Here is a 23,327-nt window from a genome sequence, read left to right as displayed (position 1 = left end):
AATCTAAATTAAATAAAATGTTTTTATTATAAGAAAAATAGAATTACATCAATGACCAAATATTATGGTTGTCATTTAAAAACCACAAAAATTTCAATACAATTCGGCTCTGTAGAGGGTCAAAGAAACTTTAGTGATTTTGAGTAATCTGTGGTACCAGACATAATTCCCCAGTGACGAAGGCTCATAGGGTATAGGTTGACTGTGGAGATACAACATAAACACTTAGTGGACACTAAACTTAGCTATTTGTTTTCATTGAACAAGAATACAGATTGCAGACTGTATTGGTTGGTTTTAAAACTTCAATTTTAAGCTCAGCCAAAAGCAAGCCATAATTCTAGATATATTAGGTAAAAAAAATATTCGTCTATCTACAAAATAGGTAGGTACCGACTTACCTAAAATTTTTCCATTAAATATCATACGAAATTTTGGATATTTTATAGATATACGAATATTAATTTTTATCTATTATTCGGACATTCTCGGTCGAATAGCTAGCTCTCTTTGAACCTGTACCTCCAGGTCTCTAAAACTGTCAGCCACTGATGTTACCTGTCCCCGGTCTGGCCCCAAATATAACAGATGTCGCAATGATGTCTTGATTATTTTGTTTATCATTGCAGCAAAAATAAAAAGTCAAAAATGACAAAGTCAATTCTCGGTGTTCTTTCAAACGCACGATGACAGAAACTGGTAATTCAGCGCCATCATTCCAACGAAGAGGTCTTTAGCTGTTTTCTTCAGTCATGATTATATCAACTCGGTTTGCTGATTACTGGAATGACAGAAAATGTAATATGTAGGTACGAATCTATGCAAATTGACAAAATTATTTTTTATTATAATAATATGTAATAATATAAATAACTGAAACACAAGATTTAAATTCAAATTAAACCCCCAGTTATATAATAAAAATCCAAAGTAATTTCCTATATTAGTAGTATGTAAAAATGATACAGTCTCCAAAACCTTAAGAAAAGATGATTTTAGAAATTTTGAGTTTTTAATAATGTTCGCAGCTGTTTTGGTTTATAACCACATACTCAAAACGATGTAAATAAATATAATAAATTTAACTCCTAAATTAACCTCTTCTATGCCTCTCGATATAACTTTACTATGGCAGTATCTGACAGGCCACAGATTTTTAACGACACACATTGAATGTAGAACGAAGCTTTTACTAAAATCACTGTAATACTGATGATTTTCGGCTTAGTGTTTCATAACTACTCAAACAGATGTCTTCTTTTTTTCTTCTTTCGACCATGTCCGATCCTAATAGGATCATATGGACCTCCACAGAGTAGAGGTTTGTATTGACAGCTTTGGTTTTTTACGAGAAATGGATGTCAGCCACTTGCTCAACCTATTAGGTCCATACCCTGAAACCGACAAATTGAAAAACAATATGTGTACTTGCCAGACCCAGGATTCGAACCTGGGACCCACGGCGTTATAGTCCGGACTATAAACAGATGTCACTGTGTGTTTATTTTTTTAGATTATGCAAATCAATTGACAATGACTAGTAATTTGAGATAACTCGCAAAATTTATATGTGCGGCATGCCCATCACGGGCTCATAGAGCGAGATAACACCCTGAAGACATAGAACCGGTAAAAATAATATGTAGTATCTTATTCTTCTGAGGTTGGCGACCAAATTGCAGTACACCTCTCTATCCTGGGTCTGTTGTATCAGATACCCAGCGCCTTGAACATTGAGCCATGTACGGAGGTTGTCAAGAGAATTTCCTTTCACCTACGCTTCTGTCCCTGTTCTTTCCCTGTATCATGAGCTGTGGTAGAAGCTCATCGATTGCATTATAATAACAAGATATTATAATGCAATATATATACCTGTGGCGAGGGGTGGAGATAGGCTGTTAAGATTCGACATAAATAGTGCACAACAAACTTTGTCAGTCATACTTATTTGTGTTCACAGATGTTGTCGGTTAGTTTTATTTAAATTCATTAAGACGATACTTCAGTGAAACTGCAAATAATTTTCAACTATAGGCACGACGAAATTTTAGACTTGCTGGCAATCGGAGAGCGAACGTCGAGGTGTGAATACGTCAATTTGTTTCATGATGGCGACGGGGGTATTAATTTTTAAATCGTGTAAAGATGACTAAAAACGTTACCCATTTACTTGAAAAAGAAAACATGTCAATGAATATATTATTATTGTTACTAATAGAACAATAAACAGAACATTAAATGGATGCGTGTTGGATTTATATGACAAATTATATTTCGTTCAGCAGGCGCCGTTTGCACAATTTTCGCGTCGCGTAGTCACGACGTTTTAGACCGTGCCCCAGCTGAGGTATAGCTTTAAGCTCTATATCAGGAAAATCAAAGTTTTACTGTAGGTAGGTACTATTAAGTATTGTCATATGTACTGAAAGTTAATATTGTCTTTTTTTTTGTTTGTCCATGTCACGTTGTGTTGTAAACATCTTAAATTTATAATTTGTATCGTTCACTTCATGTAAATAAATAGAATTGGATTTTAATTCATTGTCGTGCCATGTAATTGACTGCACACACGGTCATGAGCTTTCCTAAGCCAGGTCACACATAGAAAATCGTGTCAACTTGGATATGGTCATAAATCAAGACTGCCGGCAACGTTGCAAATGTCATCCGCCCACACAAGTGAGATTATGCCGGGACAGTGACGTCATGCAGCATTAGCAACAAATGAAAAAGCAGTTTCATGTATAAACAAGCACTCGACGCTATGTTCAGCAGTACATTAAGTTACATGTGTTTTGTGAATGAGTTTCTATAATATGCAACCGGGCTAAGAAGTGTTGTACAAATAAAATAAAAATACATACTTCTTCCTCTTCCTCATGCAACCCTTCTATCATCTCCAACAGCTTCCGTTTAAACTTCAACTGACTCCTCGAACTTAGCGTCAAGACGTCTTGTGCAATACCCTCAAAGAAGTACATCAGCATAGCTCTATTGGTCTCTCGTTCACTCAGATTATCATCAGAATAACTGACATTCTTTTCAATCATAGTTTCATTCTCATTAACATAGTTACTGTCAGGTTTTCCCTTTTTTACCATCGGTTCAATCACTGAGATATTGCACTCGGGGATGCTAGTGGAAGGCTCAGGACTCGGTGTGATTATATTAAAGTCTTCCACTTTTATATTTACAATCGGTTCTTCGTCTTCTTCACTACTGTCTTCGTCTGCGTCTTTGAGGCAGTTTGCAAGCTGCTGTTTTCTCCGCACTATGGGTAAAAGAAATTTCATGGCGTTGAATAGATAGAACCTTTTCTTCGGTAGAATTTCTCCTGTGTTACTTCGCATGGGTTTCAAGCTGCGTACGTATCCAATGCGTATGTTTTTCCATTTCTCTTTTACATAGATGTCTGAAAATAATGCGGGTCTAATATTATTGTACAGTAAATTGTAAAACTAATATGAATTTCTTATAATGTGGGTGATTTAGTTTTTCCGATACAAGTTGAACATATTCCATATTCGAAATTGTCAAATTAGTATCTCCTAACAATAAAAAAATAATATTCATTCATAACAAATCCAGGGTCTACATCATCAACCGGATACAAAGACAACAGGAAAACTGAATGATGGACATCTTGACGCAATGATTTTGGTCTGCATATCATTAATTTATGATTGTAAATTATATATTATAAAGATTGTCAAAAATACTATAATATGAAAATCGGTAAAGTAGAATAATAAAAAAATGTATATTGCCCATGTGTAGAGTTGGGTTTCGGAAATTTCCCGACGGGAATTCTCGAGAAATTTTCGAGATTTTCCATCCCGAATTTCGAGAATTGAAATTTTTTTCGGGAAATCCCGGATCCCGAGAATCTTTACTCGAGATTGTGGATTTCTTTATTATCAAATAATGATTGTAAAAACGATTTTCTATATGAAAAAGGTGGACAGAAAACACAAAACGTTCAAATACTGATTGGGGCATTTAACACAATTAATCCAACGTTGACTCAAAATGAACGAAATTTTTGCAACATCAGGGTATTTTGTGTCTCAAAAGCGTACGCGATTGTCAGACGCAGCGATTGACAGTCTGTGTTTTTTGATATTCTATTTTAATAAGTAGTGTTTTAAATTATTTTTGTTTTCCTACTTCTATTTTGTTTACTTATCTTCGTACATAAATAAAAAAAATCATATTTTTTGGAATTTGTCTGTTTTTACACAGATTATAGGATTTTTACAGGTTTTTTTTAAATCTCCCGCAATCTCGAGAATTCTTTTTTGGAAATCCCGAATCTCGAGACTGAGATTTTCTCGGTAAATACCCAACTCTACCTATATGTTGCCACGATTCATATGAGAAAAAACCTTACATCCCACATTGACAGTAAAATATTCAATAGCGAGTTCCTAATATTATACTTAATAATAATAATAATAAATAACTCAAATTTACCTACGTATAAAAGGAAATGCGTCAGTCCAATCCAACAATTATAACTTGAGGTGCGGTAGTTTGGATAACAAAATGTCTCGAAATACTGGAAAAACTCGCGGTAACATGCCGAAGATTTCTGAACGTACCTATGTCGGTTTCCGAAATCACCCGAAACTTAACATTAAAAAAATACCTCCACCTACTTCCAGAATCTCAGACTCCAGGTACTTCCAGAAAATGAAACAATAATTAATTATAACTTGAGGTGCGGCGGTTTTAAAAATTAACATCTCACAATATTGGAAAAATTCTAATTCCTGTAATACCTATAAGAAAATACGTGCCGTAGATCGTTGAACTTGTATCTATTTCCGGAATTATCCTAAATGTCAGGATTATAACAACCTGCCTCAGCCTACCTGATTTTCCAAGCATCTTTGATATTTCCTCCCAGGCCTCCTCGCACTTTTCTCTTCTGCTGTAGTCGATAAATGACGGATTCCATAGGCAAGGTCTCTTCTCCACACACCTGAGCAATCTCACCGCGAAGGCTCTACTTTCGGAGACCATTCCTGTGCTGTCAGTACGGTCAGCTTTTAGATTATGCTTGAGTACGTACATTTAAGAAGAATACCGCTCCGTTTTAGATTTCTCTGTTATTATTGTAGTAACTGTAAGACAAAGATAATTAAATTAGCTTTAACATGAAGGAAATCGTCCTCATTGAATAATGCAGCAACCATAACAAAAACAAAAATATGGCGAAAATTTTTGGAAATAAAATATTATGTAGGTCTATCGTCTGTAGGTCTAAAACGTATTAAGTTTGATTCTGGATGAATTGTTTTTATAAAAGATTAAAGTTAAGTAAGTACGAAAAATCAAGAAAATAATTATTTTTCCTTATTTTTCAATTTTAATAAAATTTTCGATAAATAATAAGAACAGTTTATTCTCGTGAAACGAGACTTGTTTCAGAAATTTCGAGATTCTCATTTTCGAGGAAATCAGTTAATGAGAATTCGAGAAATTATATAAAATGAGATTCGGGAGAAGCGTTAGTGTAGTCCAGCTAATACCGATCTATCGAAACATATTTAATATTTTGTCCAAAAAGCTTCTAACTTTGTTGAATTCGCCTGTGATATTTTTCCCGGAAGTGTCTACTTCAGTCTGCTGGGCGGATTTTTTAAATCGAAAATTCACTAAAATCTTATCTCAGGAAATTTCTCGAATTCTCGAAAATCAAATCGGGAATAATAATTGTCGAAGCGTGAGAATATTAAAAACGTCGATAAATCACAAGTAGGGTTGCCAACTCTTCCGTCTTAGACGATATAGTTAAAACGAATTTAAACGAAGTCTAAAACTATCGTGACTACCCAACGCGACGATTGTGCAAATGACGCGTGCAAAACAAAACATAATTTGTCATAAAAAGTCAACATGCGTCCATTTAATGTTATGTTTATTGTTCTATTACTACTAATAATAATATTTTCATTGATATGTTTTCTTTTCAAGTAAATAGGTAACGTTTTTTAGTGATCTTTACACGATTTAAGAATTAATTCCCCCGTCGCCATCACAAAACAAATTGACGTGTTCACAGCTTGACTTTCGCTCTCCAAAATTTCATCGCACCTATAGTTGAAAATTATTTGCCGTTTCACTGAAGTACCGTCTTAAATTACGCAATGCACACCAAAATATATACCTAATGGAAACGATTTAAAATTTTATAGCTTGTATTTAAAACTAAATATTAACACTTGGGTATTGATATATCAGCACAATAATCACAATGTTGTGCGATATCACAGGATCACTGCAAATCCGCGTATCCGGAAATATGTACGTAAACAGTTCACCGCCGGACACTTATTCGTGCGCCGCAGTACGTGAAACATGAGTTCGTGTAACATTTTAATCAAATGACGAGTTCTTCGTTGAACATTTCACCGTGGAGTATATTTGTACGTATGCTACAACACGTGGCGAATTTTATGAGATATTTTTACTAGGTTAGGTTAGGGTTAATCTAATTGGAACAGTACAATTTGCAAACTATCGCATTTTGTAAGATACGTACAAATGCATTCCACGGTGAAATGTTCAACGAAGAACTCGTCATTTGATAATGTTATACGAACTCATGTTTCACGTACTGCGGCGCACGAATAAGTGTCCCACGATGAACTGCATACGTATAACTGCAAATCCGACCATTTTGAATTTTGCAAGAACAAATCTCAACTTCTAGATGTTGCAATATTCTCGAGTGACTTTATTTTAACGTTATTTTAGATCACGTACCTACCTATTATACATATTAATTATTAATTCTTTATATAATTAGCTCCAAGTTTGCATTATTTTCGTTCTAGTCGATTATTGCCCACAAGAGGATAGGTAAATAAGTACCTATATTGATTTAATAATTCCAGTAGTTAAGGGACCCCAATGACGTCAGAAAATTTCAGTATTTCTTACAACTACCCAGCTCTCGAAATGGAAAATTTTACGAACCAGAGCACTAGCTGATAATTTTACGAAAACATTAATATTTTTATGTGTAGAGTATTTTATAAAAATAAGTGTGTTAGATTTTTTTGTTATAATATGGCCAATCTAACTCAGACGGGCAAAATAATTTTTCCACGAGACGGTGCGATAGTTTCAGGGATTTTATGAACCGGAACGGCGCTCCGGTGCATTTCGAGCCCTGCAACCAACTCATCGTCACGAAATCTCCGGACCCCATTCGTTGAAAACACAGAACAATTTGGTAATAAGAAAAAAAAACGTGAAAGTCAGTCGCCACAGACCTAAGTGCTCCGACTGTCATCAAATATTCAATACATGTTTCGTTTACGTGACAAACTTTGACTTCTGATTATGTATCTGAGTCCAGCTTTCAACATTATGCGTACGTATTAAAAATATCAGAGACTAAACACCCTAAAACCCAAATCAAAACCTTTCATTTTGAGGTTGTGTTAGGTTAGGATCGGTTTGTTTGTTTTTAGGCAGCGCTCGAAATGAAAAAGTTTATGAACCGAAGCCCTCGACAATTTTTTGAAGATATTACCATGATAATTATCAAATTTTATTTGTACCTTCCTAAGTATTTAATAAAAATAAGTGTATTAGGTTTTTTGTTATTATATTACATATGGTCTATCTAGGTGAGAGGGTCAAATTATTTTTTTCCACGAGACGGAGCGATAATTTTATCGACTTTACGAACCGGAACGGCGCCCCGGTCATTTCGAGCCCTGGTGTATTCAAAATCCACGGCCATAAATACGATACAGAGTAGGTACGGTATCTTCACTGATACGTTATTCATTCAAACAATCATTAATAATTATATCCGTACGATTGAACTAAATTGTACCTAGTACCTAGCGCGCACTATGCAGCGGAGCCTCACGTGTCGGTCTTCTAGTGATGATTTAAAATAATTACAAGATAAAAAGAACTTTTTATATACTAACCTACTTACTACGTTTTTAAATTTTCTGTTGAATCATATTATAAACTTGACTTGACTAGCTTGAACGATCAAAAAAATTTGTACTTGACATGTCATATTGATTTCCATAGTAACGCACGTATATATTATTAATAATTTAGTTGCTAGGACCCTAGCAACCAATAATGGTGTCGAAATAACTTTTCATACAAAACATAATTAACTGAAAATGAATTCAATTCTACTTAAAGATGGCTAAAAGTATTTTAAAAATGCATTGGGATCGTGTTCTGATATACCTATTCTAAAAGTTTCAAATGTCTAACTAGTCGGAAAGTTAGTTAACAATCGATTGCAAGATTCGTACCGGACTATGAACCACCGGACAAATAAGAATACGAGCTAAGAAAAACGTTGTAATAAGTAGATCGACTTGAAAATAATATTGTTATCTAGGTATCTAATGAAAGAAGGAAATCAGCGTGTCTTTAAAACTAAGGGGTGTGGTTTTGATTAAGAATAATATTATACTATTATTAGGTAGATTGTTTACCTTATTGCAATGGCTGCCGTGATAATAATATAGGTAGGTACCTAATAATTAATTAAAACTTTAGTTTGCTATCAAGATACGTAAATTACAAGCAACTAGGTACCTACCTAATAATATCACGTGATGCCACGTCACTACCTACTGTCTTGTGTGTGACTATCACGCAAGCGCGTTGTCATGACAAGTTCTGTCTCATTCGTTTGTTGTGGTGATGGTTGCTAGGTGATTTATAAATAAACAGAAACGGTTCTATATGCCTGTCCACCGCCATCTTTAGAATAATACGGCCTGAGGATAACTTTTTGCACAAGTAACGAGTGGTCCACTTTTCAGCTGTCAAAATAAGATCCCAGATTGCTTGACATATTGATTCGCCCTTTTCTCGTTTCAAATTGAATTATAAAAAATTTTCACATCAAATATATTAACTATCAGTGTTATTAATAAATAATATACATTCCTGTTATTCATCAGCTGCTGTCAAAGTCAGACTAGTCCTTCACACAAAAACCGGCGGTAATATCGATTTCCAAAAAATATCTAGCATTGATCTATGCATTACATTTGTAGAAGCTGTGTTAATGCTAGTGTATTATTAAATTATCTGTGACTTATCTATTCAAATCAAACCATTCCCTGTGTGAAGACGACAGACGCGTCAGTATGAGCACTCTATAGAACAATGACAGGTCATCCATCGACAACAACGGGAGGGGCGGAAAAAGTAGGACCAGTCGTTGTGAATGTATCGGGTTTCAACTTGAGTCGGCAATGGCCTGTCTCGTTTAAAGAGTATTTTTGCAGGGGCCAGTGTTGGAAATGGAACTGGAACCGAACCCTCATTAATTATTTTGGAACCGATAAGGGGAGTCTTGATGACGGATCTAGAGAGTTAGAGAGTACCCATGAAAAAGTCGATATTCCGGAAGTTCCATTGTTTTATTTAAAATTTTGTAATAATCTAGGTTTTCATCCTATAATGTATTTTATTTGAGTACCTTGGTATGAAAGTCAGACAAACGCCACCTCCCACTAAATTCATATTTTATTTGATTACTAGTACCAGCTACCGACACGTAAAAAATCCACCAAAAGTATCAGAAACGGTCGCTTTTATATAATATAATATTTGAGTTTTTAATTCGTATGTAATAATATCAAAAACGGACACTTCTTGACACACGCTATGTTGACATATTAGGTATGTACTTACCTAAATTACGCTTGGCATTTTTTTATGCCAAGTGCAAACCAAAATACCTACATTGGTTCGTGAGCAAATGCACGTTGTAGGTATACCTACAAACTGCTCGAAAATTGTACCTATCAAAACTGTTTTCCTATAACATTGATATAATAAATTATTATATATATCTAGACTATACTTAAGGGGTCATCCATATATGACGTCACGCTCTAATGGTAGGACAATAGTGACTGATATAAATAATGTGAAATATTACTGTGAGAATATTACAAAACCAGCAAAATATTATACTGAACCGAATCGAACATTTTAATGAGTGAAATGGAAAAACGATTTTTTTGCGACAATGGGGGGGGGGGCGGCGGAGTCAAATACTAGTTACAAAAGTCGTACATGGACGACCCCAAATGTTTTTTTACTATAAACATACCTACCTACCACATAAGCGCAAAGTTCGATAGTTTTGACTTTAAATATACTTAACGTAAATGACTCCGTGAGAGACAAAACTATGCAATCGGCTTCAATATGTAGTCAAGAGAAGTCGGAAATAATAAAGGTAACAATAATAATTAAATTTGTTTACGTAATTCGTGCGCAGTAGAACAAATCGCAATCTGCGCAATTCCAAGGTTAAATAGTTCCACTACAGTCTGCAACACTACACCTACGAATCGTGGCATTATCTAGTTTTTTATTTGGTGTATTTACAAATTTAAATAAAGTATTCATTGTAATATACACAGCTATAAAAGGTAAGCATGTTGATTTGTTAATGAAATTTTGGGTTTGAGGGTTCTAACGGCCCTGATAAAGAGCAAAATAAATACATCTGATCGCAAACAAATAAGCAAATGTATAAAAACTGTTTAAAAACATTTGTATAAAAACATTACGTGATTTTTTATATAAATTTAATACATGTTTTTTTGTGTTAAGTCGCGGTTGGAAAACACGTGATTTTGCACTGGCAAACAACCGAGTGCGGCCATGTTTGTGGGCAAATGTTTACTCTTTCAGTCTCACACGGGAAGTTAGTTGTACGACACGTTGTTTCTAGTAGTGTTGTCTTAGCATTTAATTACGATGTGGACTGTGCAAACAACATACTGTTTAATAAAGGATTTGCACGAAAATCCATGTTTGTGGGACTTGGAGTGTCCCGATTATAAGAGCCGAGCCAAAAAGAATGAGGCATACGCGGCTATATCGCTTAAATATGAAGCTGATCCACATGACATTGAGAAGAAGATACAATCTTTGAAGAATCAATTCAGACGGGAACAGAAAAAGCTGATTGAAGCTAGACGAGCCGGTTTGTTTCCAAAAAAACCACAATGGTTTGGTTATGAGAATTTGTTGTTTTTACTCCAAGGCTATACGTCAAAAGGGAGTCTTCAAACAGATGAAGATATAGAAGTCGAAGATGACACTGAAGTAAGTACTGTCATTTTCTGCCAATTATACCTATATTCTGTTTCGAGAAATAGATAATCAAATTAATGTATACAATCATAGATAAATATAATACATCGAGCATTTGTTTACATTTGACACGTATTAGGGTTGCTATGTTATCAAATATTATTATCCTGATTTGTGGACTTAGTGTTGCTATATTTTAAATTCATTTTACAAAAACTCTGTACAATGAATTTCTTTCCTGGATTAGGTAGGTAGGTTGAAAGACTGTTACGTGTTTAATAATAGGCCTATCATTAATAATTATTGCCGAAAAACCTTAAAACTATATTGAGTGATAATTATTAATATCAGATATCATTGTAATTGGGGAATATATATTCACACAATTGAATAGACTGTTTTCACAAAGCGCTGACAACATTTAAAAAGATGTTCGTCACATCGGAAATGGATGATATTCACAAATCAACTAAAGCACTCAAATGATCGATTTGCACTAAGGGAAAAGTAGTCTTCACGTATCAATATACTATTGTAACTAATTAATCGTAAAAGAATACAAACACTATGAAAATTAGGTTTAATGATTTTAAACAATATTTTGGCAAAACATAAGTGTGTATTAGGTACCTACTTTCAGATTCAAATAATACTATAAATACCTATTTAGAAAGTGACGTTAATTAAAACTTAGGTAATTGTGCCGCAGATGCCGTCATGAGCTTTTATGATTTTTTTACGCAAACAGTTTATTCCAGTAGAAAATTATAATAAATACCTTTTTCTGTCGGCACATAGGTTTTTCGATCCAATAATTGTTAATTTAAAATTTGAAATGCTTATAGATTTTGATACTTCATTATCACAATCTAAGATTATATTATTATGTACCTGATATTAGGTTGGGGTAGGTTAGGTTAGGTTGGGTTAGGTAACCTAACCCAACCTAACCTAACCTAACCTAACTTAGGTTAGGTTAGATTAGGTTAGGTTAGGTTAGGTCAGGTCAGGTTAGGTTGGGTTAGGTTAGGTTAAGTTGGGTTAGGTTAGGTTAAGTTATATTTGGTTATATTACGTTAGAATAGGTTAGGTTAGGTTTAGTTCAAAAATGATACTTATACAATCTCATGACGGCATCTGCGCCACATTTACAAAAATTTATATAGATGAACCGAAAAAGATATACCTAGGTGGTGTTATATTTTGGTTGTAGATTTACATCAAATAATATATGAACGATAGCAGCATGACTATACACATATTTATATTACTGCGTTAAACATTAATTATATTGACACCTAAGCATCATTTTTGCGATTGCCTTCTAATAAATCGTATTGCTGCTACAATTATTAGTTTGACATTTGTGAATTTCTACCTTTTCTTTGTGCGATATATTATTTGTCGGTGAAAACAATTTTACAAATGTGTGCAGTTGTCAAAATTGAGTGAATTTATATTTACAATGAGTGATTTATGATTTTTGTTTTGTGAAACAAACTATTTTATGTGATTTCATACTCTATTTATTTGTGAAATCATTTAATATATGTGAGAACAACTTTCGAAATGTTAAAGCTATTTTTTTTTGTGAATTTTGATTATTGCATTGTGCGATTAATTCCCACCCATTGTAATTTTTATGCATATACCTACCTAGTAAGTAATGTAGTTTCTTCATGGTCATGTCGCACCGGGGAATAATAGTGGCACAAGTCCAATCTGTCATTTTTGGGTAAAGTATGCAGAAATGTTCCAAGATATTATCATTTCCATCCGCACAAATAGCGGCATAATTCTTAAAAATATAATGGTGGCCTTAAAAGCATTTTGTCTATATCATATTATAACATTTTAAAATAGTGGCACAATGATCGTTGTGCAATTGTTATTGCGGATAACATTCAACATGAAATGACTCAAGTGTGCCAACTTCACGCTGTTATAAAGTAACATACCAAAATAAATATTCAAACTGCTCTCCTGCATAACAAGTTACGAGTTGTGCCACTATTATTCCCCGGGTGCGATATCGTCGCTGTCGGATTGGTTTGTCGATTAATGAAATATTATTTATTGTAAAACAATTTGATCAGTAGAATCATTCGCAGAAATATTAGCTGGCAGTGCCACCTATCAACATTCTTATCGATATGCTCAAAAATACTATGCCTATTTTATATAGTTATCAAATCAATATAAGATAGGTAACAATATTCATGGTTAAAGAACGCGTCGATTTAAATACCAATATAGATAGGTATATACCTATCTATTTCGATAAAGCCGATAAGAAAGCGTGTGAACGAAATTCATATACTTAAGGAATGCAAAGTGGTTGCTATATTTATGTAATCGCGCAACAATGACGCAAACTTTTCGCATGTAAATTTACGTGCTCAAGCGTTATAGACATAATTATAGTCATATAGATAAATTCAGACATAATAATATAATGTAATAATATCTACGACGTCTTTCTACTTCAGGAAAGTACGTTCAAACTGATCTCTATAATATTGATGAACACCGTCTGCTCTCATGGAGACGTTCTTACAAACGAAAATCGTACATTACTCACCTTCGATTTGGCACACCCGATATGAAATCTCATTGGCTGAAAACCATTCCATACTACCTCATTAGCTGCATATCGTTTAAAACCAATACACCGACCAATGAATGGCTCCGAATGCTTTACGAACTATCAGAAAATGTGTATGCATCAAATCTATGTGAATTTAGCTAAAGACTTCACTACACCACTGAAAATGATGAGAAATGTAGTATAAAAGAGCATTGTTATACCTGTAAAAGTGGACTATGTATTTTACTGTGATTCTTAATGTTGTACCCGTATATCAGATATTTTACCTATTTTCATGATAATATTATGGAAATATGTAAGCAGGTAATTAATCTAAAACATAAACAAAAAATATTTATAGTATCTATAGATTTTTGGGTTTTCACCGCGTGTACTTCTTCCTTCTTTCCTCCATGTTACGGGCTCGTTGCATAGGCCATTATCAAGAAATATGTTATGATGAAGTGTGAGTGTATGAATAAGAACGCCGCTCTAAGAATGACAAAAAGAATCCGATTGGCTGAGGTTGTGTCGACCAGACATACTGGATCGAATATTGGATTTCCCTGACATTTTAACCGTAACTCATCATCCATATTAATATTTTCATGGTTTCAAAGGATTTCAATGGCCTGCTTTACCAATTGTGAGAAACATCCCTTATTCTGATCCATTATCATGATCTTGAAGTCAAATTTGTGTCTGTGTCTATCGATCGCTCGGAATTACTGACATTGCGTAGTGTTTTAGTCAATAGGTTTGACCTCTTCATGAAAATCTCGAATATTATTAAAAATATTGAATTAATTTTTGTTTTTTGTTCACAGCAAACGGATGAATTTGTCACGGAAGAAATCGTATTGGATAAAAGTGAAGATGTGCCTATCGTTAGAGATAACAGTAGGTACGTTGCAACCAAATCAATACGCAGAAAATTTCGTATGCCACTAAAAAGATTTATGATGAAAAATCACGACTCCGACAACAGGGGACCGGTCAAAATTGTGAAAACATTACCTGAAAAAGTACCTCAGCGCGATGAATACTTCGTGTATGGAGAATATATTGGAAATAAACTTAAAAACTGCGAAAGATCAAGGTTGGAAATAGCCATTGCCCAAAACAAGATTGATAATATATGCTTCAAATTGACAATGGGTGGGTATGATCAAACTCAACCGGCATACTCTGCATCATCGCCTTCGATGTCATTAACTTCGGAGGTTGCACTGAGTGGTCCTGCCGTTACGACTCCCTCTTCTGTATTTTCGTCAAACTCGAACGCTGGACAAAAACGCTATATCCATATTTAAGAAAATCAGTACACGGCTACAGAAATTCATATGTATCGTGGGGTGGTTTTACGCTCGAAGGTACTCTGGACTAATTTAATTCGTCATATTCTTCTAGTGCCATCCCTCAAACCTCAAATTACATTTGGAGATTCTCAGGCCGATCGCGTGCCACGATTATGACCCCCACAAGGGGGGGGGGGCTCTAGCCTGGGGGCCGAACTTGGCCGGTTGATCAGATAAGTGAGATAAAAACATCACAAATTTGCTCTAATAATAAAAAATATCAAGAATTTTAACTTAACATATGGCTTGTGCGATGCGATTTTATATTGTTGTGTATTAATTACTTGACAACTTACTCTACAATTTAAGTAGATGTATTAAAAAATCGCTAAAAATAATTTTACTCAAACACCATTTGCACGCTACTGTTGAGTGACACATTGCCTTTAACCTTAGGTAAACTTAAAGATTCTGGCTGAGAGCTCACTTCAGGGGGCCATGGCCACGATCATCCTCATTGTGAAAAGTCAATTTTAAGTCGTTCCATGGAGTCGAGACCGAATTAGAATAATTAATATTTCTTGGGCATGATTCACTCGACGACCGTGTCGAAGATTGCCGAGAACGTACGAATTAGCTGGTTTAACCATGAGCTTGTGGGTAACACAAATTTGACATTAACATAATGAAGGCTGCCTGACTATTAATTGTTTTCTAACCATGCCCTTGCTTTTTCATACAAGATGGTGTTAGTAATTGAACAATTATAAAGGCTTTGAAAAAAATACATAACTATATTGTGTCCTCACCGGATCGCACCCGGAGCTCCTAGGTGGAAGGCATTACGCACTGCACCATGAGAGCTCCTTAAAATTGGCATTCAATAACATAGGTAGGTAATGAAGGAAGACTGTCTAGTGTTCCCATCGATAGATATTTTTTGGTTAACTTATTAGGTATTATTAACACTAGCAACTGAGCGTACCTATATTATGAAAATGAAATGAACAGGGAAGCGTCAACATGATTGAGTTGGTTAAGTGGAAGATGAAGTGATCGAAAATAATGTAGACATAGCTTATGGGCGACTTTGAAATATGGCCACCAAAAGCTTTAATGATACGACTTTAAAGTTTAAACAGAGATTTAAGATAACATTATTATAATTATTTCAGTTTATAGAAGAAAGAAAGGCAACTACTGTTATTGTAATGTTTTGTTTGTATTTACTCTGTTTTTCCATATAAATATATTTTCATAATAAATCTCTATTCATTTTAATAGATTATTAATAAAATTATTCCCACTAGTTCAGACACCCATCCAATAAGATTTATCTATAGTATTAAGTTGAGTTACCACTATGCCCTGCGCAGGTATACCGAGCTGACTGGCTTCTACATTTTCTCCGGCAAAAGGGTTAATAGCTGACGCTGCGTTCGGTGGATCATGTCAGCGTATATTATGTTAAAATTATGTACGTAAAATCGTAAAATTTCTTACGCAATTATGATAATTATCTTAAAATTTAATGAGGTTGCCAGTGTGGACACGGCATAATATCTTGTAATAATTATTAGGTATGAGTGGTATGACTAAAGTGGGCAACGCAATGCGCTGTTGCACCGCCATCTTTAGATTAGTAAAGTCTGGGCATAACTTTTTGCACAAGCCACGAGTGGTCTACTGCCATACTATTTATTGATAATAAAAAAACTTGCAAGCAGAGTTTGGTATTCTATAATGACTGAAGAGTATAAATAAGTTATTAGTTATTGTCGTTTAGAATCGACTGTCACATTGACAAAGACGTCCTAGTGTATTATGATATTATTATACACAAAAGAAGTTTACTTGCGTTGATCGTCACTTCCAATTATTAATAGCACAGAACCACTAAATCAAATGAACTCCAAGATACGTTAAAACAATCTGAAACTAAGAATACTCCGACAAGTGAACACGACAGACGTGTCTATTTGAGCAATCTATAGACAGTGACAGGTCATCCATAGAGAACGGGAGGGGCGGAAAGGTAGGACCAGTCGTGAAATGTATCGGCTTTCCTCTTCAGTCGGCAATGGCTGTTGTCAATTATTAAGGTCTACGGTACAACTTCAACGGACATTCTCCATATCTTGGCTGGGAACCCCATACCACCTTGTACGAAAAAGCAAGGGTATGGTTATTATTAAAAAAAAAAAAAAACCCCTTTTCCGAACTGCATACAGTGAACCCCCGAGTCTACGGTTTTCAAAGGACCCTAAAGAAAACGATAAATGCGGGATATATAATTTTCTATAAACTCGTTTTTCTCTAGTTCTCGAGTTCTATTTTTCTTCATGGGTGCATTTTAGTTGTGATAAAATTCGTATACAGGATGCGAGGCAAGCCTGTGAGCCGACCGACTGTGCAAACAAAGCGACGTGACTGAACGTTGTATGTGTATCATAAATAGGCTTAGGATTCTTGGTATTTAAATATTTTTTTGAGTGGCCGCACAACAAAATATCAAAAATATCTATGTATATGTTTCAGACAATTTTGAAACATTTAAGCCATATTTGTTAGCACCTATTTTAAAATATTTTTGGATATTTACATATGTTAGGTATAAGCCAGGGGAGGGCAAACTGCGGCCCGCGGGCCGCATGTGGCCCGCCGGGTATTTTTTCGCGGCCCGCCATCGATAATTGTATTTGTGATTACGAATAACTTTTTTATAGTTTTTTAAAAAATATTGATAATAGATCATAATTTGAAGAATTTGTTGTTTCGTAAATGTATTATCTCAGTACGTATTCCTTGCGTCTCGTCTCACACTATGTAACCACGATTTTCTACGTTGAACATCGATTTCAATAGATATTGATAGTGTACCGACAGAGCTACAACTTGAGATTATTAATCTGCAGTGTGACACTGATCTAAGAGAATTGCATCGTCGTGAAGAAATCTTCAAATTTTACAATGCCCTTAATTCAGACAAATTCGACAAACTTAAAGAGTAGGTATGCAAGAAAAATGTTCGTTATTTTTGGATCAACCTATATATGTGAACAAACATTTTCGATCATGAACCTCAATAAAAATTCTTTACGATCAAATATCTCCGATGCCCATTTACTAGCAGTTTTGAGAATATCAACTACATTCATTATTCATTCTTCTCATTATTTTTTTTTTGTAATGTTTATTTTTCGTGATAATAAATAGTGTATATCTAAAATGGTATTTTACTTGCGGCCCGCCGCTCATTTTGAAATCTTGAATTTGGCCCTCCATCCAAAAAGTTTGCCCGCCCCTGGTATAAGCACATATTTTCACCTAAACACAATTGAAATGTTAGAATCATCCACAAAGTCACTTTTGGAGCAAATTAATATTTTAAACAATACTGCTGCTAAAATAAGAAAATGTTCTTGGACCAATAGGAATAAAAATAAGTACAAAATTAAATACCTAGTGTTTTAAATAAAAAATACTTTTACTTGCTAAAAACTATAATAATAGTGGCTTAAAATCGTGCTAGTGCTATAATCTCAGAAGGACCTTTTAAATCAGACTAATATAATATTAAATATCAGTAGATCTCCTGAGTTTCCAACAGCGACGTCCCTAGATAAAATGCCGCCTGTAAGCAGCGCCAAAAATGCCGCCTCATTTTTTTCATACTTACATTATTTTTATCACCCTTTCATGAGTCCAATATCTAAGAAATGTGTTGTATGGATACATTACTAACAAAATAACCGACTAATAAGGACGTCGAAGGACAACGGAAGCAGTCGCGCACCCAGGATTTAATATTGGCGGGGAGGTCAAGGAGGAGAATGTAAATTAGTCCCATAGGCTCTTTTTCTTCTTCATATAATTATTTTAACATATTTTCACAATACACGGAGATATATTTGTACAGTTTCTTCTAGTTTTTTATTAAATTGGAGGCATAGTGGCGGAAACCGTTGAACGTGTCATCAGCGACTGGCGGATTGGAAGTGACTAACAGCGACCATGCTGGACATGTTCACCTAAAACATTACTCAAATAACATCGGCTGTGCTACCCGCTTGGTCTACAGCAGTGTTTCCCAAAGTGTGGTACGCGTACCCCCTGGGGTACGGGAAGAGTTGGTGGGAGGGGGGGTACGCGCTGCACCGGGCTATGGCTGCGCCTGGTGCAACAAGCATTAATACAACATCCATGCTAGAAGGTATATCGCATGCGGAAGAAGAGCAATTGTTGGAATTAGCTTCAGACGGATTCTTGCAAAATAAATTTAAGGAGTGTACTTTAACATCATTTAGGTTGCAAACGCAACATGTGTATCCAGTTTTAACAGAAAAATTCCTGAAATTCATCTTGCCTTTTCCAACTTCATATCTATGTGAAGTTTTTTTCAGCATTTATAGACATTTATTAAGTCAAAAAAAGAACAGCCTTTTGGGTGTGTTAAATTTAATAACCTGGGAACCAAATTACGATGATCTGTCGTTTCAACATTAACAATTTAATCCAGCCGGGCCCCCCACAGCCCGGGCCCTCAGGCTAAAGTCCTGTCAGCCCTCCCCATCCATGACCTACACCACTCCGGAATTCGGGTGGACACCGAGAATTTTTTGACAGTTCATTAGGGAACAGGTTTCTAAAAAAAACCTTACATTAGTGTTTCGAACATTCGTTGTCATTTTTTAAAACTTACCTATTATTCAATGAATAAGACACAAGATTTAAGAATGTAACATTTTATATTATATTGAATATACGTACTTTGAAAACATCTCATGCTATACCTACATACTACTAGAAAAAATTATGTTGTAGAAAAAAAATACGACGCCCGACGGGACTTGAACCTGTATCTGCTAGATTCTTATATAAAATTTCTTATATTAAACTGTTATAAAATGTTTTACAGTGCAATATTATTCTCTCTTGAGTTTTGTAAAATATGGCCGCGCAGCATATGCATAGGCCTATAACGTCGTGGATCCCAGGTTCGATTCCTGGGTTTGGAAAATACACATATTGTTTTAAAATTTGTGTTTGAGTGAGTGTATGGACCCAATAGATCCACATCCATCCATTTCTCGTAAAAACAGAAATCTGTTCATATAAACCTCCATGATATGGAAACCCATATTATGATCTTATTAGGAACGGACATGGTCAAAAATTGAAAATAATAAAGCACATTTGTCAAAGATCTACAAATATCTAATTTTCTTCTTTCTTTCGACCATATCCGATCCTAATAGGATCATATGGGCCTCCACAGAGTAGAGGTTTGTATTGACAGATTTTGTTTTTTACGAGAAATGGATGTCAGCCACTTGCTCAACCTATTATGTCCATAATCTGACACACACAAATTGAAAAGCAATATGTGTACTTGCCAGACCCAGGAATCGAACCTGGAGCCCACAATGCTATAGGCCGACGCTTAAGCCGCGCGGCCACCGTGGGCGTGATAGCCTAATACCAGCCATAAACCACCGACAAGCGTGTTTATCGGATTTAATATATAAATCCATTCCAGGGTATGAATATATCTAGCTATTGTAGAGCGACTTTCTTAAATATGAACATAATGCTTTTTATCATCGTTAGAATTTGAAGATACTACAGGAGATGACTTCCTTGCAGCAGGGGCATTCAGTTGCACGTCCAAAGGTAACGTCATCGATGGAGATGAGCCAGGGTTGGATTGTATATATGTCGGGTGAGGTTGGCCATACCCACCCATTGTCAGTTTAAAGCAGATGTTATCAATCTTGTTCTGGGCGATAGCTATTTCCAACCTGGATCTGCCACAGGTTTTAAGTTTATTTCCGATATACTCCCCATAGACAACGAATTCGTCACGCTGAGATACTTTTTCGGGTAATGTTTTCATAATTTTGACCGGTCCCATATTGTCAGAGTCGCCATGTCTCATCTTCAATCTTTTTAGTGGAAAACGGTATCTTCTGCGTATTGATTTAGAGGTATTATTACTTGTGTCCTTGACGATAGGTCGATCCTCATCGTTCTGCATTAAGATCTCTTCTATGACATATTCATCCGTTTTCTGCGAACAAAAAAATGATTAAAGCGTCAATGCCATTGAGCTACTTTACGAGCTGCTTGTTGGCGAATTTACAATCTGCCTGTAAAGTCGCCCAGTGTCATCATCGAACAAGCTAACAAGCAGATTATAAACAATCTACCGAGAAAAGTTGAAAGCCGTTCAACTTTACACGCTACACGCCGGGGTGTGGGGCTACTGCGTCTGCGCAGTAGAGCGTAATAGCGACCTCCCGGTAAACAATGAACTACGTTCTGTCAAAATAGTCGCTAGTTTGTTGGCTTCTCAGCGAAAGGAAAGTTTTATGTGTCATCATCACAATCGCAGTTGATGGATCGCCAGTTTTTAAATTCGCCAACAAACAGCTCGTAAAGTTTCTCAATGTAATTGACGCATAATTGAATGTGTTTTTGCTTTAAATTACCTATTTCCACAATTTATAATGCTTTGGCCTGGTGGATTTATCAGAGTGTAGATATTGTAGATTGTTTACAATCTACTTATTACCTAGTTCGATGATGACACTGGACAAGTTTAGAAGCAGATTGTAAATTCGCTGGCTTGTAGCTTGTAAAGTAGCTCAATGTCATAAGACCCATGTTTATAGTCCAAATTCATTGTAGTTATACGCACTGTAGTTATACGCAGAACTGCAGCACCCCAAGCAAATTGAGAAAAAATGTAATATTACAACAAATTTATATATATTATATGGAAATATCAATATTATTTAAGCGTGTTAAGCTCGCCCGCGCACCGATACATCCAATAATTATCCTACACCGCGATACTAATAACAGAAAGTGACGCATCGCATGATTTTATGCAGTAACGTTTTCAATGGAATATGCTTGAATGGGGGAATGAGGGGCGCGGGGAGCGGGGCTCGCAGCTAGGAGCTTAGTCTGGTACTGCAATTCTGGCAACATTTTTTCGTGTTGCGTGCGGGACAGCTGTCGAGAGCAAGTAAAAGGTGAAAGACCCTTTTTCAAGAAAAAAAGACAGAATAATTAAATTTATTATGAAATAAAACACACATACCTACCTATAATATTTAATTGAGATGTTAATAGTACAATATAATAAAAAAAAACATTTTTTTTTTTATTTTTAATCAACCGCAGCACCCCTAGATATAATATCCACGAGTCGCCACTGGTTATACCTACGTCAAAAAGGTTACCAATCTGATTCTAAAGGGATACTTATAACATTTTTTTGTCAAAATGTATTAAAATAGTGTTTAAAATGGCAACACTGTGTCAGGTAAATGGCAACTCTACGTTATTTGGATATTTTACGACGTCGAAAAATAGGATTTGTTAATTTGAGAACATACTGTATTATATACAAAAGATAAAGGTTACTTTATATTATTTAAGTAAGTACTTACGTCTTCTTCGGCGTTGTCTTCGATATCCTCGTCTGTAGGATGTCCTTCTTTTGACGTGTAGCTTTGAAGTAAAAACAACAAATTCTCATAACCAAACCATTGTGGTTTCTTTGGGAATCCGCTTCTTTGTGCGTCAATCAGTTTTTTCTGTTCTCGCCGGAATTGACTTTTCAATGCTTGTATTTTCTTCTCTATGTCGTGCGGACCCGTGTCGTATTTTTTCGATAGAGCCAAATAAGCTTCGTTTTTTTTCGCTCGGCTTTTGTACTCGAAAGACTCAACGTCCCACAAACACGGATTGTTGTGCAAATCCTCTATCAAACTGTACGTTGTTTGCACAGTCCACATCGTAAAAAAACAAAAAACAGTAACACTACAGGAGACAATGTGTCGAACTAGTTCTTGGGAATGTCAAACAATAAACAAACACCACGGAACATTTGCCCACAAACATGGCCGCGGTTTTTTGTTTGCCAGTCCACAGACACGTGTTTTCCAATCGTGACAGAATACAAAAAAGTTTGTTTTAGGCTTTATTGTTTGTAAAAAAATAATTTTTATAATCAGTTCAATATACATTTTTATATATTTTTTAACCGTTGAATATGTGAATAAAATCCATAAGTATAACTTTTATTAAAAAGGACAGAAAATGTGTCAGTTTTATAGTGACACCTCTGCAACTCTTTGAAGTTTATATGCTCCGTCTGGAATAAAAAGTTACCGTATAATAAATCTTTTCAATGCTTTAATTAAATCCATTTTTGGTATTGAATCTATAATCGATTGTCAACTAGAGTTTAGTTAATATGGGCAGTGTTGCCAACCGTTCTATAGTTATAGTATTTATACCATAATTTTGGT

At 35.2% G+C, this 23,327-nt stretch overlaps 3 protein-coding genes across 3 annotated transcripts; 1 reads left to right on the top strand and 2 right to left on the bottom strand.

Moving 5' to 3' along the window:
- Positions 1–6: 6 nt before the first annotated feature.
- On the bottom strand, positions 7–8,624 carry LOC147076752 (uncharacterized). Its single transcript, XM_085941342.1, has 4 exons — positions 8,487–8,624; positions 4,875–5,126; positions 2,865–3,412; positions 7–781 (listed from the first exon to the last, which is right to left on the bottom strand). Exons 2-4 carry the CDS (start codon positions 5,074–5,076, stop codon positions 779–781), a joined length of 753 nt encoding a protein of 250 aa, XP_085797468.1. The 5' UTR covers positions 5,077–5,126; positions 8,487–8,624; the 3' UTR covers positions 7–778.
- A 2,102-nt stretch (positions 8,625–10,726) lies between these two features.
- On the top strand, positions 10,727–16,281 carry LOC147076751 (uncharacterized). Its single transcript, XM_085940457.1, has 3 exons — positions 10,727–11,130; positions 14,533–15,629; positions 15,747–16,281. The coding sequence occupies exons 1-2, from the start codon at positions 10,780–10,782 to the stop codon at positions 15,016–15,018; spliced, it is 837 nt and encodes a 278-aa protein (XP_085796583.1). The 5' UTR covers positions 10,727–10,779; the 3' UTR covers positions 15,019–15,629; positions 15,747–16,281.
- Positions 16,282–19,732: 3,451 nt separating this feature from the next.
- On the bottom strand, positions 19,733–23,279 carry LOC147076750 (uncharacterized). The gene is made up of 2 exons (XM_085940426.1): positions 22,464–23,279; positions 19,733–21,073 (listed from the first exon to the last, which is right to left on the bottom strand). The coding sequence occupies exons 1-2, from the start codon at positions 22,809–22,811 to the stop codon at positions 20,579–20,581; spliced, it is 843 nt and encodes a 280-aa protein (XP_085796552.1). The 5' UTR covers positions 22,812–23,279; the 3' UTR covers positions 19,733–20,578.
- Positions 23,280–23,327: the final 48 nt, after the last annotated feature.

Source organism: Rhyacophila brunnea, unplaced genomic scaffold (genome assembly GCF_057557595.1).
Source record: "Rhyacophila brunnea isolate RB1 unplaced genomic scaffold, BYU_Rbru_1.0 scaffold_13, whole genome shotgun sequence".
In the NCBI taxonomy this organism is placed as follows: Eukaryota; Metazoa; Arthropoda; class Insecta; order Trichoptera; family Rhyacophilidae; genus Rhyacophila; species Rhyacophila brunnea.
This window is presented reverse-complemented; position numbering and strand designations above follow the sequence as displayed.

Bases quoted from the DNA above. Each gene is read 5' to 3' on its own strand.
- LOC147076751 (XM_085940457.1), top strand. From the start codon at position 10,780: ATGTGGACTGTGCAAACAACATACTGTTTAATAAAGGATTTGCACGAA. The intron at 11,131-14,532 runs GTAAGTACTGTC...TTTTGTTCACAG, and splicing joins AAGTCGAAGATGACACTGAA to CAAACGGATGAATTTGTCAC.
- LOC147076750 (XM_085940426.1), bottom strand. From the start codon at position 22,811: ATGTGGACTGTGCAAACAACGTACAGTTTGATAGAGGATTTGCACAAC. The intron at 21,074-22,463 runs GTAAGTACTTAC...TTTTGTTCGCAG, and splicing joins AAGACAACGCCGAAGAAGAC to AAAACGGATGAATATGTCAT.
- LOC147076752 (XM_085941342.1), bottom strand. From the start codon at position 5,076: ATGTACGTACTCAAGCATAATCTAAAAGCTGACCGTACTGACAGCACA. The intron at 3,413-4,874 runs GTAGGCTGAGGC...CATTATTTTCAG, and splicing joins AAAGATGCTTGGAAAATCAG to ACATCTATGTAAAAGAGAAA.